General features: G+C 34.9%; 3 protein-coding genes across 7 annotated transcripts; 2 read left to right on the plus strand and 1 right to left on the minus strand.

Moving 5' to 3' along the window:
- Positions 1–3,645: 3,645 nt before the first annotated feature.
- Positions 3,646–6,958, minus strand: mts (protein phosphatase 2 catalytic subunit mts). Of its 2 annotated transcripts, XM_022066545.2 has the most exons (7): positions 6,838–6,958; positions 6,609–6,719; positions 6,110–6,319; positions 5,257–5,520; positions 4,968–5,140; positions 4,773–4,880; positions 3,646–4,688 (listed from the first exon to the last, which is right to left on the minus strand). In XM_022066545.2, exons 2-7 carry the CDS (start codon positions 6,708–6,710, stop codon positions 4,616–4,618), a joined length of 930 nt encoding a protein of 309 aa, XP_021922237.1. In that variant the 5' UTR covers positions 6,711–6,719; positions 6,838–6,958; the 3' UTR covers positions 3,646–4,615. The 2 variants fall into 2 exon arrangements, with proteins under 2 accessions (XP_021922237.1, XP_087214852.1); XM_087358726.1 differs by having other exon boundaries at positions 6,609–6,860.
- Positions 6,959–7,063: 105 nt separating this feature from the next.
- LOC110831022 (small ribosomal subunit protein RACK1) lies at positions 7,064–13,991 on the plus strand. 4 transcript variants are annotated; one of them, XM_022066543.2, is made up of 7 exons: positions 7,064–7,563; positions 7,769–7,977; positions 8,366–8,476; positions 8,558–8,653; positions 10,672–10,782; positions 10,919–11,059; positions 13,167–13,991. In XM_022066543.2, exons 1-7 carry the CDS (start codon positions 7,455–7,457, stop codon positions 13,173–13,175), a joined length of 786 nt encoding a protein of 261 aa, XP_021922235.1. In that variant the 5' UTR covers positions 7,064–7,454; the 3' UTR covers positions 13,176–13,991. The 4 variants fall into 4 exon arrangements, with proteins under 4 accessions (XP_021922235.1, XP_087214849.1, XP_021922233.1 ...); XM_087358723.1 differs by lacking the exon at positions 13,167–13,991 and adding an exon at positions 11,865–12,631 and having other exon boundaries at positions 7,064–7,644; XM_022066541.2 differs by lacking the exon at positions 13,167–13,991 and adding an exon at positions 11,865–12,631.
- LOC110831024 (small ribosomal subunit protein RACK1) lies at positions 13,849–17,974 on the plus strand. Its single transcript, XM_022066546.2, has 7 exons — positions 13,849–13,991; positions 14,812–15,020; positions 15,308–15,418; positions 15,545–15,640; positions 15,957–16,067; positions 17,051–17,191; positions 17,588–17,974. The coding sequence occupies exons 1-7, from the start codon at positions 13,883–13,885 to the stop codon at positions 17,762–17,764; spliced, it is 954 nt and encodes a 317-aa protein (XP_021922238.1). The 5' UTR covers positions 13,849–13,882; the 3' UTR covers positions 17,765–17,974.
- The last annotated feature ends 541 nt before the right edge of the window (positions 17,975–18,515 follow it).

Genomic DNA, 18,515 nt, shown 5'->3' on the forward strand with positions numbered 1-18,515 from the left:
TACATTTTCCAGGTTTCAAGAAATCAGTTTCCTTGGTTGCTGATGAACCATGATTTTCACAAAGTAATTATTTTACATAGATTCTTCAGAATCCATTGAGGCTAACTTGGGAGAAAGTGACATCGTTTCGACTCAGTGGTAAAGCTCTTACAGCCGTGTAGTCTTTGTAAGGTGAGTTACTTATGTCAGTGTGACCACAAACTTTACGTTACATTAAGGTTCTTTCATAAGCAGGAAGCCATGAGCCAAGATTTTGCTTCACACAGACGCACATTACATATACATATGTGCTGTCTAAAATACAACCCAATAATACTACTACAGTACAAAAGTGAACTCAGATACAGGTCCATCCCATGTAACACTCTTTCCCAACTGGCACCTGAGTCAAGGTTACCTTGGCTACTTGGCCATCACTCGTGCCACAAACTGTGTAGTTGCAAACATGGTATGTTCATGAGCAGAATATGTGTTCATTCTCAAAAATTACTTCACATCAGAATTGTTTGCTACTGTTCATGAAGCATTTAGCAATATATATCCTGACAAGTACAAAATAAGACAGTACACAGTCTGGAAACAAATTTCAGGGCACAAGAAGTGTTTGTGACAGGAAACATGCCTGATATTGGACAGTTTACAGTTGTGACTTTCTGCAATATGGAAGAAAATTAAAGGGATTGCCGGTTTCAGTCTAAATGATTGGGTGATAGCCCACACAGACACAACCACTTTACTGTGCGAGTGTTTTGGTAATCGCATTGTTAGGTATGACCTTTGGGCACCATAATCTCCAGATATTACATCATCAGACAAGAGTTTATTCAATTAACCCATGAAATATGGAACAACTGAAATGTAACACTGACCTGAAACACTTTGAAAGTCACACAAAACATGCTAGAAAGGGTGGATTCTTGTCTTTGAGAAGGTGGTAGACATTTTCAGCACCAACTGTAAAGTGGTTCTCTAAGTTCTTCCTAACAAAAACTAAAAAAAACATTTGCCTAGTTGTATTGATGCCACCAAAGCTTGTAAGTACTTTTGTAGTTGGGGGTATTTTAAATGGAACACTATATACATACTGATACACTGGTCTTCAGTTTCTGGCATTGCCAGTCATATTATTTTTATTAAATTTGTTTTTAAAATCAATATTTTATTTTAATATTTACTTTAAATATTTGTGTTTTACTATCAATTTAAAATATACTTACTTTCCATCAACACTTTTTAAAATGAGTTTTTTTACAGCTGCATTTTGGCTCACTGTCACCATTAGCTTTGGATCCTGCTACATCAGCATGTTTTGTCCTTGCCAGTGTTTGGTTGTGCCATAACTCTGACAGTTTCTTTCCTCATTCTTACCACAGAGACTCAGATTCAATCCAGGGATAGTCCATGTAGGATTTGTAATGTACAAGTCAGCACTGGAGGAGGTTTTACTCCAAATACTTCAGTTTCCCCTGCCCATCATCAATGCACTTGGTGTGTGCTATAGGACTAAACAGCCACATGATCATGATTACATACATTTTCGTGAGTTGAGGTTTGGTTGGACTTAAGGGTAAGTTAACATATCAGTACCATGACAATATTGTATTTTGTTGCAGGCCACCAGCAGGAAAATTATATTCATTCCTAGTATATGACTATGTTTTTACTGAAAGAGCCAAATTTATCAGTATTATACAAAATTCTGTTACTGAACCCTGTCCCAAACCATTTCAGTTTCATTTATCATCACAGCAACATTTATTCCCATAAGGTTGTCCTCCAAATGATACTACCAAGAGTTTTCACACCTTGCTCTTGCATGCATTGTGTGTATCAACCACTTCATAATTTCGTTCAAGTGAGCAAAAGGATGATCGGGTCAGTGTGTTGAGATATTGGTTCTAATATAAAATACTGTTTGGTTTATTTGCCAACCATCAGAGTTCTAAGAAAAATGCTTCCTTAAAACCAGCAGAGTATATCATGAATATATTTGCAGCAGGTTCTGAATGAAGGTGATGTTCATGTATATTATTCAATTAGAACGTGGTGTACCATGACAAACTAAACAGCCATTGAAAAATATAGGTAACATTAGTAAAAACAATATGGTCAAGGCTCCTTCAGTTCCCCAGCTGTTAACCTCATGATTACATCATTCTCCTACTGTCACCAAATCATTATACATACACATTTCTTAAGTAAGACATTAAAAAAACAGGATCTGTAAGACTAGAAATGTGTACCTAAGAAAAGTAGACCCAGAGTTTTACCAGAATTCATTTATTTACATTAAGAACAATTTATTTTAATTTACTCCTGGATGGATCTAAACTATATATCTTATCAGTTGTGACTCAGATGTTCTTATCTGTTTCATTTACAAAGCTCTTTTGGAAGTGAATCAACTCTTATCATGATGTATATGTGATGCAAGATGCAAACTAGATAACAAAAGCAGCAGATGTTTGTCATCTGTGTTCTTTTTGGTCTGTTTTACAGAAGGAAACAGAAATTTGCATAGCATTAATGTCTGAACAAACTGTCCACTTTTATGAAACAAAGTGATTGATGTCACTACAGGTCACTTGAAAATAACAAATTAAGTGCCTGAATCATTTTGTGAAATTAGTATTCTAGTCCCAAAGAATATTACAATAAATTGAACATCCAGCCTCCTTTCAAAAGACCCATTCATCTGATGTGGAAAAACAACACACCAGCACAACTCTGCAACAGTCTTTCTATAATAAATTAGATTCTCAAAAATGCAGATTTTCATGCAGTAATATAATTTGTATGATTGTAATGTATTCCATTATATTGTAGACTTTGTAGGTTCACTGCAATTATAAAAGTTTCCCCATTCTAAATTAAGCTGTTGATCTCAGTGGAAAACAGTATCTTGCATCGTTTGTCCACACTTCCATAGGAACTTTGGTCTCTTAACCTTTCTTGGCAATGTGCGTCAGCTTATGGATCTCAAGCTGAACATGCATTTCAGTAGCATAACACTAAACCATTAAATCCTGGAGTGGAGTCTAGGTTGTGGCCTCAGTATTCTTGCATAATAAAGGTTAATTATTTCCTATTAATATTACCAAATTTCATGAAGTTCCAGTTGCATCTTTTTAAACTCTAAGTTAGGTACTCGTCGTTGCTTGTAGCCCGAACCGAATCATACATTTTTAATTTTGTATGGCTGTGCTAATGATATAATTCATATTGTACTGAATAGTTTAAGCATCTTTATTAGAAACTATGCATTTGTTAAGATGACTGTCTTCTGGGATGTTGCACCATGTTGTCCATCCCAGAAGACAGCCACCTTCATAAACATTGCCATGAAAACCTCTGCTCTCACTAAGCCATTTATTAATATATGAGCCAGTTCTACTTCAATTTTGGTCACCAATTCATTGGATCAGGAAGGAAGTAATTCTAGTCAAGACTCTTGACATAAACAACAATAACTGACTAATACTAAATGTTACCATGACTTCCTTAAATTAGATGAAGCCATACCAAATAATAATTAGAAAGCATAATGTCAAGCATCCAATAACTACGCATGAACTGTACAATTTATAAAAATTAAGAATCTCAGCTACCATTGTTTATGCCCAAATCCACCAACTTACAAGACCATTCCAAATAGAACAGATTTATTCTGCATTCATATGAATGTTTTAAAAGAAAAGACAATATTAAACTCTGAAATGATCTACAAACTAATCAGATACTGTATAACTCATACTTTAATAATATACAAGACAATCATAGACATGGACTGTAGAAAATAAAGAACAGTGACAAAAATTGCTATAACTAGTAGTTCTGTAGTGATAATTTATGCTGGGCAATCATAACTGAAGTGTGCCCAGTCACAGGCTATTATCAAGTGACCAAATGAAGCAGAAATCTTCAGTCATATCACTAACACAACCTAAAACACAATATTACAAGTGTACAGTAATCTGCCTTACAAGATAATTTACTTAGGAGCACAAATGGGAAATACAAGGGAAGGAGGAAAGTTTTCATACTTCATGCCACCACAGTTTTATATAATTTGCAATGGGGTGGAAGGATACAAAATGCGGAATTTGCAGCATTGCAACCTTATAATCTCACAACTTCGTGGAGACATTATAAGACAAGCCCAAACAGGCTTGTTTTTGTTACCATATTTCATACAATTCAAAGGGTTTCATTTATGTTTTATACCCTTGTCGGTGTAGATATTACACTGAGCAAAATAAAAGTTGCTTAATTTTACTAGTAGATACAGTACAATAAAATCTTATTATTATAAAATCAGTCCTGTATGCAAGTAAATCTTTAATGTGTTCACCAAATTTTACATAAAAGGGAACACAATACTTAGCCCTAAACTGAAAGGAAATTTCATAATAACAAGATTTTAGTGTAATTTTATGTCAAAACAGTCAGATCATCTATATCTAGGGAGGTGTCTCACATAAAAATACGTAGCAGCACATTTAATTTTGCTGGCATTTTGGGTACTAAAAACGCCCATAGAGGAGGGGGCATGGGTAATGTAAACACAAGGCAGCCTGGCAGTTAAATGCCAACTGCTTGGTCCTGATGTGATGATTTACAGGAAGTAGTCTGGAGTCCTTCTCGTGACATGTGGCTCACCACGTCGTGGGGCTGGGTCAAATTGTAGGCTGCAAATAAACAGTAAATTTCAGCAAAAAAGTCTACATATCCAATATAAACTAAACCTTTCAAGAACTATTCTTCATACTCACAATGAGTATTTCAATGCATCATCCAGTTCCATTATGGCTGCTTGGTTTCCACAACGATAGCAATAATTGGGTGCTGAGAAAATTGTAACTACATTACGATCATGGCACCTGAAACATTGTTATATTAATTAAATCTTGTATATTAAAACAGTGCAAGAAAAGTGTACACGCACATTTTAATCTAAAACAACTCACCAGTTATAACCCTCCATAACAAGTTGGTGTGCTCGTGACACAAGAGTCAGTCCATTTGAATGATTAAACGTCTCTGAAATATCCTGACCAAAGGTGTAACCGGCACCACGGGGTGAAATACCCCAACCTCCCCGATCATCAGGATCAGACCACAATAAATCACACATTGGACCCTAAAACACATAAGCTTTATTATGAAATTAAAATGTCATGGGTTAAAAAGCAATAATATAAGACTCTGACTTGACCTTTACATCCCTCAAGTTACAAAGAAGTCCTATTTCCTCACCTCATGTGGGACTTCTTGAAGACGATCTAATGCCCGGATGTGATCAAGTGTGTCTATTGATGGAGAAAGACCTCCATGGAGACAGAATATCTGTCCATCCACCAGTGCTGTCAATGGCAGGTAGTCAAATAAGTCGGTGAAAAACTTCCATACATTAGCATTTCCATATTTGCGTAGACACTCATCATAAAAACCATACACTTGTGTGATTTGTCTAGATTCATGATTACCACGCAAAATTGTTATTCTTTCCCGATAACGAACCTGAAAACAAGAGTCTTAATTACCCTTAACTTATTACAACTAATTATATAAGGTCTTTCAGCAAAACACTACACAGTTGCCTGGCTGGCTCTTCCTACTGCACATCTATAAGCAATGGCCTGCCTATTTCCTCATTTTCACAAAATGTTTCTCAGAAGATGGTAATGAAGCTCTTGAGAGTTATGTAGGAAAATTACACATCCACACACAATACCTAACCATGAGCTGCATTTATTATTTTATGGGAGAATAAGACAAACTGAACTACAGATCCCAAAATGTAGAGAATGATACAAAACATGTTTAATGTATTTGGTTTCTTTAACATCTATGGTTATATTGCTGCACAGGAATAAATATAAGCTAAGTAACTAATAAAATCTACATTAATTACATCTGCAGTAAGCATATACTAAATTATATTGAATTCAAATAAACCATATTAAGCTACAGTGCATATTAATAGACGATGAAATACAAATAATACATACACTTATATCTGATGGTTATTAAAATTTTAATTAATAACAAAGTCCTAAAAACCAGACCATTTGAGTTCAAGAACATGATGCTATAAATACTGACTCACCTTCAATGCAACTAATAGTGTAACAGTTTCCACTGAATAATACCCACGGTCAACATAGTCTCCCATAAAGAGATAGTTTGTATCTGGTGACCTTCCACCTATTCGGAACAGTTCCATCAAATCATGAAACTGTCCGTGGACATCTCCACAAACTGTCACAGGACACTTCACTTCCTGCACATTTGATTCTTTGGCTAATATTTCCTTTGCCTGAAATTCAATAAGCTTTGCTATAGAAAAGAAATGTTGCTTTCGATATCAGACAAAAGTATACTTACTGCACCTTATATATTATTACAATGCTAAACATTGGCACACCCACTCATAAAGGGCACGTATGAAAATAGAAACAATCTTTATTAGTGACCAAAAAATCAAATATTAACATGGCTACTACAAGTATAATAAAAAATTCTAATTTGAACACTAAATTATAAGGTTATACTCTGCTATATATCACATGTACATAGTACTTTACATTTATTTTCATGCCACTTACCTTATCACATAATGTTTTTACTTGGCTTTCTGTCAGTTGTTTGCATTCATTCAATTGTTCTATCCACTGGTCTAATTCCTTCAAGGAAGCCTTTTCTTCCATTGTGTTGGCCTATTTAAATATATTATAACAAATATCACTGTTCATGAAATGTACAGAACATAAAATAAACTTCAAAATATACGAATTGCATATGAAATTAATTAATCCTTTTACACTAGTTACACACACTCCAAGATGGCCGATAATACTTCAAAGTGACGTCACTCCGTATATGCTGAAAACCCCACGAATACTGATTTCTGCGTCATCTAGCGGAATGTTTTATTTAAATTTCAATAAATTCTGTAATATGTACGTAGTTACACAATATGAAAAATTTAACTTTGTGACTTCTAGTATTATTCAATTTTAGAGAAGTGTCGAATAAGTTTTTTCTTTCGTAAATAACTATGAAATTTGGTTTGAGACGTCCAAAGAAGTTCGTGATAAGACATGTCATTTGCCCGAGAAGATTTTATTGATGTCACACAATAACATTCTTGAGCTGTACAGTATACAATTCTGATAGAGTACATATAACTGTAAATTTGGCGAATTTATATTCTACGTAATGTTTTAATCACTAATTTGCGATGTTCTTTTATTTATTTTAAATATACAAATGAATGCTGTTTGATGTACCATCTTTGAAAATTCCAATTTATGACAGATCTAGCGCCATCACGTGACACATTTAGGTTATAAATTGGATCTATAGAGGGAATTCAAACCACAAATGTAAATAGAGTTTTAGAGGCGTGGTTGTAGATTTTGGTTTGTTCTAATTTAATTCTTTCGAAGAAAATGTCTGAGTCTCTACAATTGCGAGGTACTCTTCGAGGCCACGATGGTTGGGTTACACAAATTGCTACGAATGTTAAATATCCAGATATGATATTATCTTCATCTCGAGGTAGGCCAAAGTCAGTAACATGTGGTGATAGTGTGAAAGTAAGAAGTTGATGTGCACGTTAAAGTTTGATAGCCAAGCCAGGTACTTTATAGTAGTGCTGTCAACTTTAATAGGTTTACCTTATGTGTACCTGTTTAGTGTACTTGGTTTGAAGTATAACTTAAAAGAAGAGAAACTTGTTGATTTTGCCACGTTTTATCTTCAGATCGTTCGTTGATGTTATGGAAATTGGTTCGTGATGAGTCAAATTTTGGTATCCCTCAAAAACGGTTACAGGGTCACAGTCATTTTGTTAGTGATACTGTGATATCGTCCGATGGGCATTTTGCTCTCTCTGGTTCCTGGGATAAGACTCTCAGACTTTGGGATCTAACTAAAGGAGTCAGCACTCGCCTGTTTGTCAATCATAATAAGGTTTGTCATTTTTATGCATTAATATACCTTGGTCTCTTATTAGTAAATGGTACCCACAAAGCACATATATTACTATTCTGAACAAAATGTCTGTTGCTAAAACAATTCATTATTTATAACTAAGCATGAAATTTTCCATTGTGCTTTCATGGTATAGCATTACTTACATACTGTACAGTAAACCACATTCAGACCTTTAAATTTATCATCTCCTACACTATTTATACCCATTAGCCTGTTGCATTAAACTATTAGAATTGTCAGGATTGGGAAGTTTAGTTCCCATGAGTAAAAAATTACTTTTTCCTTTTTGTAACTTTACTTAATTATTCAGGATTATGAGAAATCACCATCACACTGCTGAAATTAGTTGTTATTTATTTTACAGGATGTGCTGAGTGTTGCATTCTCAGCTGATAATAGACAAATTGTGTCTGCTAGCAGAGATAGAACTATTAAACTTTGGAATACATTAGCACAATGTAAATATACAATGCAAGTAAGTTTATTGGTTAGTATGTGTGTAATTTGTGAATTGCAACAATTTGGTGAATGCTACATAATGACTTTCCATTCTCAGGATGAGGGCCACACAGACTGGGTTTCTTGTGTTAGGTTCTCGCCAAATTTACAGACTCCAGTCATTGTGTCCTGTGGCTGGGATAAGAAGGTCAAGGTAAAGTATAATTTAAGTTCCAATTTTAATTATTTTGTGTAACACCAGTAAAGCATGTTTAATACAGTCAGACCACATTATCCCTGGAATACTATGGTGGGGTACTGGATTCCCCAACCGATTATTATTATATATATATATATATATTTTATTATTATTATTATTATTATTTTATTTTATTTTTTATTTATTTATTTATTTATTTATTTATTTTTTGTTGTTGTTGTTGTTGTTGTTGCTGCCAAGAGATGGTTGCACTGCCTACGTTTTCATTCCCTGTATTCTCATATCAGACCAATATCTCTGCAACAGCAGGTTTGAACTTGTTTGAAGTGGTTGTGTTCTTGTTCAGTAGCATTGTTGGGGAACTGAATACCCCAGTGTAGTATTTATGTAAGTAAAACTGTGAATGATATTTTAATTTTATTTCATTATAATCACAATTGACTAAGGATATATATGAAACAACATGGAAACATGTACACAAGTATAAAAGAATGGTTATGTGTTCATTACAGAGTAAATAAGAGCGCTTTTTGTGGGGTTCATTTCTTTGTTGTAGAAAGCACATTTGATGCACGAAACTTTCTTTTTAGTTTAGAAGAAAATGGAAAATAAGTCCCTGAGTGAAAAAGAGATTTTGCGAACTCTCTTTGAGAAAGATGATGATGAAGATTCGCGTGAAGAAGAAGAGTGCAGTGATGAAGACCATATTGAGGAAGATGTGGTAGCAGACGATGAAATTCAATTGACTAAGGATACACTACCAACACTGCTATTTCGGGCCGATGTTGTGTTTACCCCAGGAAAAATGACAGAAAAACAACAGTCAAATGTCAAAAGTGTTATTGATTTGTCTGCAATTCCCACAAAGTGTGTTTGTGCAATAACTGCTCATAAATTATGAATTATGTTAAAGAAATACTAAAATATCATTAATTATTACGTATAAGAAAGTTCCTGATTCAATAAAAGTTGTCTGTTCAAACTATATATCTCCTCGTCATTGAAATATCGCTTGGGGTATATAGTTCCCCATTATAGTATTACAAGGATTATTTATAAGTGTAGTATTCCAGGGTTATAGTCGTTGCATGGAAGGTGTATCTGTTAGTCTGTATTGCATTTTTGGAACACATATTTCTTCAATGTCTTCAAACTGGTTCTGTTATCACATTAAATTTTTTGCTCTGTTAACCTTAAATTTCTGTATCACTGATCAGCTAACTTCATGAATGTGGAAGAAATGTTACTGGAATCCAAGTGGTAAAACATGCTTATAACTGAATCCCAGTGAACATGAACATCTTTCCATTTCAAACAGGTTTCCATTTAACATAGACACTAATTTGTAGTTGAAAGGGTTGCACAGTGTATATAATATCAGTATTTGTAACACGTATTCTGTACATACTTTGACATCAGATGGATTTCCTTCTTTTTGAATTTCTGAATTGCTATAGTGATGTTTCTTCATAGAAAGAAAATTGTGATAAAGTTTTTGCTTGGAAACCAGGTATCGTGTCTGAGAAGTTTTGTAATTTTTTCAGACCTATCTAGCTAATTCCATGATAGTCCATGACATCTGTCATTTAATAAAGTAAGAAATAACAGGAATTCAATACAATTGCATATTCTGTGCTCCCATATTAGAATATGAATTTATGTAATCATGAATGATGTTATCGGGAATTGTCAAGTATGTCGCTGCTCCTTATCAGGTTTATTCAGTGCACAGTGACCATTTTCATATTCATGCATTTTTAAATGGCATGTATACTGGTATGTATGTAAGAAGGTACTGGTTGCTTGGTAGTAGTGCAGTGTGTAATTCCCTTATATTATGAAATAATGTATCTGAGCATGCATGGATTTTTTAAATTATGTTGAGCTATATGGCCTCTTTAGTTTCTGTACTAAAGACTAGGGATTGTGAAGAATCTTTTTGGTGGGTTTTGAATTCATATTTTTTCTCTTATATTAAATTGTATCATAACTAGTAATGTCTGTTATTACAGGTTTGGAGTCTCACAAATTGTAAACTTAAAACTGATCATACTGGCCATACTGGCTATCTCAATTCTGTGACAGTTTCACCAGATGGTTCTCTTTGTGCTTCTGGAGGTAAGGTATGTGTCTGTGAAACTGAGTGTTTTATCATACAAATAACTGAAACATTCTGGTCATATTACTCTTTGAGTTGAAGTGAAAAAGAACTATTCTTGAAATTAATACATTTATATAAATGGTTTTGCTGTTTGCTAGGATTGGACAGTTATGCTGTGGGACTTAAATGATGAAAAGCATTTGTATACTCTGGAGCATAAGGGAATAGTCAATGCTCTTTGTTTCTCACCAAACCGTTACTGGTTGTGTGCTGCTACAGGACCCTCCATCAAGATTTGGGTGAGTGGATTTTGAAGTACATATATATTCTTTATATATTATTTGACTTTGGAATTGCAACATACAATTGTAAGTACCAAGTAGGTTACTCAGTCTGTAATAGTCTTACTTTAACTTGGAAAGTTTTAGTTTGCTTCTGTATTGGGACACAATATTATCCCGACAGGTTTTTAATTGTTCTCAGTATTTCCAGGCAAATGACTGCTTCTTCCTCAGTCCTTTCATGTCTACCAATAATTTTCATTCTGTCATATTATTGTTCACTAACACCTACAGTTGATACAGCATTACTGATTTTTGTAACCAAAGTTATAAGCATTATTGAAGTTCAAGTGTGTATAGTTAGCGTATCATATATGCAATGATCTTGATGTACTCTCTGCTACATGCACACACTTCTCCCATCCCTGCAGGATATAATTCTTTGGGAGAAGTTCACAGCTAATGGAGACCTCAAGAAACCATGAAAATTTCATTTTAGATTTGAACTGCCCTCATAGTACAAAAAAATTGCAATTACCTCAAATTCAGTAGTAGAGAAGACATGATACAGTTACAAGATATTATCAGTGTTTAGTTTACATCCAGCAGCTGAAGTCCTGTAATTTGGAATTTGATGTTCTCATGGCAGTGGAGATGGTGATCTTCTGGTTTTTGATGCCATATGGACTTGTAGATTTGCAAATAGTCCAGATGGCATCATAACCCATAAGACTGCCACAAACAAGTACTCTAATAGTTGGTAAATACAGTGACTGTGAATAGCATTGAACAGGTTTTGACTTCTTTATTTCCTCTCATTTAGGACTTGGAAGGAAAATTGTTGGTGGATGAACTGTGCCCTGAAGTAGTCAGTCAGTTTTCAGGCTTAGACACAAACCCACCAGACTGTCTTTGCCTAGCATGGTCTGGTGATGGACAGACACTGTTTGCTGGTTATTCTGATAATCACATACGTGCCTGGCAGGTTGTGCCTTCTGCTGCCAGTTAAGCAGTATATTTATTCCTTTTAGTTGTTTAGGCATTTACTTGTAAGAAGCAGTATTATTTTTTGGTTCTCAGGTATAGCTGGATAAGCATAATTGCTGTTATCAGATGTGAATCTTCTAGTCTCATGTAAATAATTACATATGGTAATTGCAAAATAATGTTTTGTAAAATAAGAATTTCTTTGATATTGAAATGTTGATTAAGGTGCTCATCATCTTTTCTCTGTTAGCAACTGATGATTCTGTATGTTATACATAGTTGACTTGTAAGCATTTTGACAGCTAGCAGAATTTATTTTAACAGTGCCACAAGGAAGAGATTGATGTGTCAATTGCTCATTCAGATAATGTTTTCAAGAATGTGTATAGTTTATAAACAAGGAACTGTGATATTTATTTGTTGTATTTATTTATTTTAATGGGCCCAGATTTTCTTTTTTCATTTCTGTGATGAACTGTATACAGGTGGTAAATATTCAGTGTAATCACTCTTTTGTACTATGAGCCTAATTGTTATTAGAATTGTATTACTTTCATGTACTTTACCTTTCAAATTAAAAGTCTTGCCAAGGCACAGTTTTCATTAATTTTGTATGTTTTGGTATGGGACAAACTTGTGATATTCTAAAACGTTTTTACCAGCACAAAATTTTCTGCAATAACGAAAGCGGATTGTTGACAGCAGTAATGTAACAACAATGCCGAGTAAACAGATGATGTTTATTAGGTAACATAACAATGCACGCAAGCTTACCATTTGTTGTCGGTCCATATTTACACATTGTTGATATGGAGCTTACACATTTTTGTTTCACTTTTTTGCCGAATGACCCTTCGGTATAGACGTCTTTACGTCAAAATAAATCCTATTCATATTACCCTAGGTTTGGTCATTTGGCCACCATTACCTTTCTTCTGACACAAATTGTCAAAAATTTGGTGATGTATTAATGTTACAATATCAAAATTGGTATTTTGGATGATCAGGATCAGTATTGTTTGTGACATCCAACATGTTGGCACAATATGTAGTGATAACTGAGACATCATTGTTGCCTAATGAAGTAAAGTGCTGCACTACATTCCTTTTTCCTTGCTGAATTTATTGCATGAAATAGAAGATGTGAACATGGATGTAAGAGGCCCAAGAGTGAAACAAAGAAGTTGGGAGCAACAGGTTATTATTACTCAGAAGAAAGGAAGACTACAGAGTAGATGTAGAAAGACATAGATAAGTATGGTGCTGAGATGACAAATTTAAAGTAAAGTAAGAATATGATGGAAGGTATAAAATAAACATAGAAGCACTCTTATTTTCTTCCTTTGAAAAGCTAACTCCATGAAGACACTCGAACAGTCTTTTATTAATGGGTTCAAAAGAACTTGTCACCAGTCCCTGTTATGAGACATAAATAAAATTCACACCCTCCAACCCTGTTCACTAAGATCCATTTCAGTGCTATGTACATTATGTGTATTTCAGGCAAAATTTCTTGGTTAGCAGTGTTCCTCTTTTAACTACAATTATGGTAAATTACAACATCCTTTCCTACATAAACTCGTGTATTATTAATCCTGGTTATCTATTCTAGGTAGGTTACCTACGATATACTTTGTTTGCTGTACTCTTTGCTTTGTGGGGAATTTTGTGTTCTTCGCTTGCTTCGTGGACGGAAGTATGTAGTCTTAGGTTTTAGGGATCATGCTAGAATTCCTTTTCCGGTCCACTCCTTTCGATGTTAACGTGTGTAGAGAGATTGTTGGTGCTGTATGGTGTAAGGAAATTTTACATCATTGTCGATCGTGTTAATCCTTTTATAGATATTGAGGTGTAATGTCAGAAACACTTCAGTTGAGGGGCACTCTTCGAGGCCACAATGGTTGGGTTACGCAGATTGCTACAAACCCAAAATATCCAGATACGATTCTTTCGTGTTCTCGAGGTAAGTGTAAAATGCGGCGTGATTTTGGTATGCACACACTGGCTTTTAGTTTCGGTGCGTTTTAAAATTCAAGAACTGCAGTTGTAAAATTAATTGGTCACTGTCTGCATATATATTAAGTGTGGAGTGTCTTGAAATTTGCCCGGTTAACATGAAATTTTTGCATCAAATATTACAGATCTAACATAAAACTGAATCATATAAACTTGTGTATATTGGGCGGTTAGTGTTGGACATTTGTACTAGCAGAGTAGAGTAGAGTTGAGTTTATTTACATTCCATAGATACTTCTTAGGACTCAACCAAAGGATGTAGAACATGTCATTTCATACATTATACATACGAGTACAAGAACGTGTTTCACATATCAATGTACATAAATTTCAGATTCTGCAATACAAGTATGAAAAATAATTTTACAAATTAATATACATAAACCTCAGAATTTTAAATATAAATACATAACTTGCTTTACATATACGTACATTATGGATATAAAGCGTAAACATTTTCAGCAGAGATGAAATCGTCTACATTACAGTAATTAGAATTGCCCGTATTTTAACGTTGCGGTGTTACAGCTGTTGGAATTAGTACCATTAGATTCCGATGAGGTATAGAAGTAACTTTTGTTAGTTGAACCATAAATGCGAATATAAGGTGTAGACATTGTTAACATGTCTCTGCCATGTGTATAATTGACCATTGGCATCTGTACATTGTATACCAAAATAGGTCTGGATTGCGGTTATGTTGTTTCTACCTTACCCGATTGATGTTCAGAGAAGTCTTGTTTCTGACTTGCTGTTCTTCTTTTTAGATAAAACCTTGATTGTATGGAAACTGACTAGGGATGAAACGAATTATGGTGTCCCACAGAAACGCCTTTATGGACATTCCCATTTTGTCAGCGATGTTGTTCTTTCTTCTGATGGCAATTATGCTCTTTCGGGTTCTTGGGACAAGACACTAAGACTGTGGGACTTGGCTGCTGGTCGAACCACAAGGAGGTTTGAAGATCATACCAAGGTGTGACCATGTTCTCCATTTGCCCTACAGAACCCAAATGTAACTCAAATGGAAGTTTCTTTGGGTGGTTTAGGTATTCACTGCTAAAGCAGAGGAGTTTTTTTTATTCAAGATGTGGAAGGAAGCTTTTTTGTTTTTAACTTTTTTTATATAGATTTTAGAAGAGGTGGATTAGACTGCATTGATTGTAAGTATTAACAGGCTACCAAATTAATTTATTGGCCATTTAGTTTGGCATAGTGTAGGCATTCATATTAATTTTTGTGTATTGGTACTTAATTTTCCAGGATGTGCTTAGTGTTGCTTTCTCTGTGGATAATCGGCAGATTGTGTCAGGAAGCCGTGACAAGACTATCAAACTATGGAATACATTGGCAGAGTGCAAGTATACTATTCAGGTGAGTTCATTGTGTGTGGACATTATTGTTTATAAAATGTGAATCCCCCCCCAGGACTTCATGAATGTTTCTCAGCAATGTCATACATGATTGAAATTTTACTGTGTTCATAATTGTTGCTTACAGGATGATGGCCATAGTGATTGGGTGTCTTGTGTTCGTTTTTCTCCAAATCATTCTAATCCCATTATAGTGTCTGCTGGATGGGATAAAGTTGTGAAGGTGAGGACTAGTTTCTGTATTCTGGCTTCATGTGTACAATGTGAATTTCCAAAGATGCACTGTATTGTCTGTCTAGACATTGTGTGCATCTGGTGCTTTGAAATATGAAAAGTCATTTATTGGTGTTCTTGATGCTTATGAGTGTAATGGGAATTTTGTGGTGGGGGGTCCTTTGAAAGAAATTAACTGCCTTCATTTTTTTATTGTCCCCCTTCCAAGGCTGGCACAAGTGTTTATGTTGTTTAAGGTTCCAACGTGGACATGGTAATGACATTAAGAATATTGGTGTTTTCTGATGATTTGTTTGCATTTTTAGGTGTGGAACTTAACAAACTGTAGGTTGAAGATCAACCACATTGGTCACACTGGATATTTGAACACTGTAACAGTCTCTCCAGATGGTTCATTATGTGCTTCTGGAGGCAAGGTAAAAGTTATATGATGTATTGAGATCGTGTAATGCCAAATTGGTGATAAATAACTCTGAGTGTATAATGTAATTCTTCAATTTGAAGAATCAAAGATTGAGTTAATTTCATGAAATAAAATATTTAGCTGCAAGCCACTGTAAGTTAACAAAATTAACACCATATGAGAGTTAATTTATTTGTGATATGTTTAATGATGCTGTCACTAGCTCATAACATTGAGTGAGGTTTACAGTACGTACAGTGATTAAACTGATGACAAAGTATGCATTAGAGATCTGGTGGTAAATTTTATTTTGGTCTTTGTTAACTCAATATAGCCTATTTTTGCTTGAAGGTCCCCACATCAAAGTTAGACATTTTCTTTGCAATGGCTTGTAGCAGAAAAGATTGTTGCATAGAGTATGAATGTCGTTAAAATTTTATATGTTGTTACATCAGTGCTGTTTTTAACTTTGTATCTGCAATAAATGAACGTCAAGGTGGGTGAGGTATGTGGAGTTGCAAGAAATTAATTTTGTGGGTACATATTACTCATGCGAAGTACTAATTTCCATTCTTGTTACATTATCAGTAATGCTGTACAGGCAGGTTTTGGCTTTCATGTCAGGTGGTGTATGGCATAGACATTTCTAAGCATTATACTTCATCAATACAGTTGCTGTAAATAAGAATGTTGGTGGTTATGTATTTAGCTTCTTTACACTGATATTTTGTGAATTTGTAATTTTATGAATGTGCTCATATTCTTGAAGCAGAGTACCCATTTACAAAGTTTACTTCATTTTTATGCATGTATCTTGGAATTGTGGTTCTGTTAGAAATGTCAGCAAGAGCTTGAAGTGTGAACTGTTAATTTTCTGTGTACAATTTGGTTGATTTTGATGTTAACATAGGATTAAGGTATAGGGGTATATACTTTGGTATTTTTATGATGCATGTGGTAAAAGATTAATATTCATTCTTTGGCTGTGTACTACAGGATTGTAAGGCTATGCTGTGGGATTTGAATGATGGAAAACATCTGCACACTTTGGACCACAACGATATCATCACGGCTTTATGTTTCTCACCGAACAGATACTGGCTCTGTGCAGCATTTGGACCCTCCATCAAAATTTGGGTAATGTATATCCGCCCCCTTGTTAATTGTCTATAAATATAGATAGCACTTGTGAGTTTATTTCATCATTACTGTGCAGTTGTAATCGTTCGTGTTTGGCAAAATTGATTTTGTTATCTTGTGTTTTGAAGTTGATTTGTTAGCATATCCAGCATGTTGGGACATGATGAAATTCTAAACAATCATGAGAGCTGTGAGTGTATTGCGGATATGGGACTGACACCATCGGCTGGAATTTATTTTGTATATTCATCTTTGTTACTGAATAATTCTGGATTCAGCAGTTATTTTTAACAGGAAAACAATTTGCCTTGCCAAATTGACTAGAAATAGATTCCTGTCTGAAGAACATGCTTTTGAATATTTGGTTGCATTTCACAAGTAAATTGTTTTTAGGATCTGGAGAGCAAGGATATGGTTGAAGAGTTGCGTCCTGAAGTTGTATCCCAGACGGCTAAAGCCGAACCGCCTCAGTGTTTGTCTCTGGCATGGTCAACTGACGGTCAGACATTGTTTGCTGGCTATTCTGACAACACTATAAGGGTGTGGCAGGTGTCTGTCTCTGCACGATAATTTTACGTGTCATACGAGTATGGAAAAGAGGCATAGCTGTTTTATTGACTTTTAATAATGTCTATAGATGTTTTATAAATCCAATAAATGGCCTCTTTTCATTTGAAATGTGTGATTTTCTTTCCAAGCTATCATAACTAGACGTAAGAAGTATATTTATCATGGTTGTACAGTGAAGAACTTGGTATAATAAAAAAGTGTCCATGTTTATGTGATGGTTGATGTCAGGTTGTGAGGCATTTTGTTGAGGGTTTGATGTTCCCCCTGTCTTTTGTCACTGGTAAACCTTTGTGGCATACAGTTACAGCTGCCCTAAATATTGTATGGCGAGGAATCCACGAGTATTGATAGAAGCTATTAAAATGTGGGATCTTTTAATGGGGGCAAAGTTTGCGATTTACCAGTCTACTAACTGCATATGAAGGGAGTGTGATTATGCAGTAGAATGTTAATTACTCCGAAACTACTCATGGATCTTGTGGTATGTTGTTCGTAACTTAATTGGAGCCAGCTTCTACAACAACTCGCTACACATTTCCTGCATATGTTTCCTAACTCACACTTGAATTCCACCTTGCCATATAATCCATCCTACCAGTGACTCCAGTTCATCTGTCATGTAAGATGCATAACATTTTCCCTCCTACTTTGCCAGTATTTCGCAGGGCTACTCTCCTGCAGAAGGGTTGGTTGGTTTGAGGCTCGGCTGGTAGTGCCTTTATGAAGACCTGTTTCCTTCCTGCTGCCTGCA

This window comes from Zootermopsis nevadensis, unplaced genomic scaffold (assembly GCF_977971745.1).
Source record: "Zootermopsis nevadensis isolate Lab colony 2312 unplaced genomic scaffold, Znev_1.0 Znev_ptg000030l, whole genome shotgun sequence".
NCBI lineage: Eukaryota > Metazoa > Arthropoda > Insecta > Blattodea > Termopsidae > Zootermopsis > Zootermopsis nevadensis.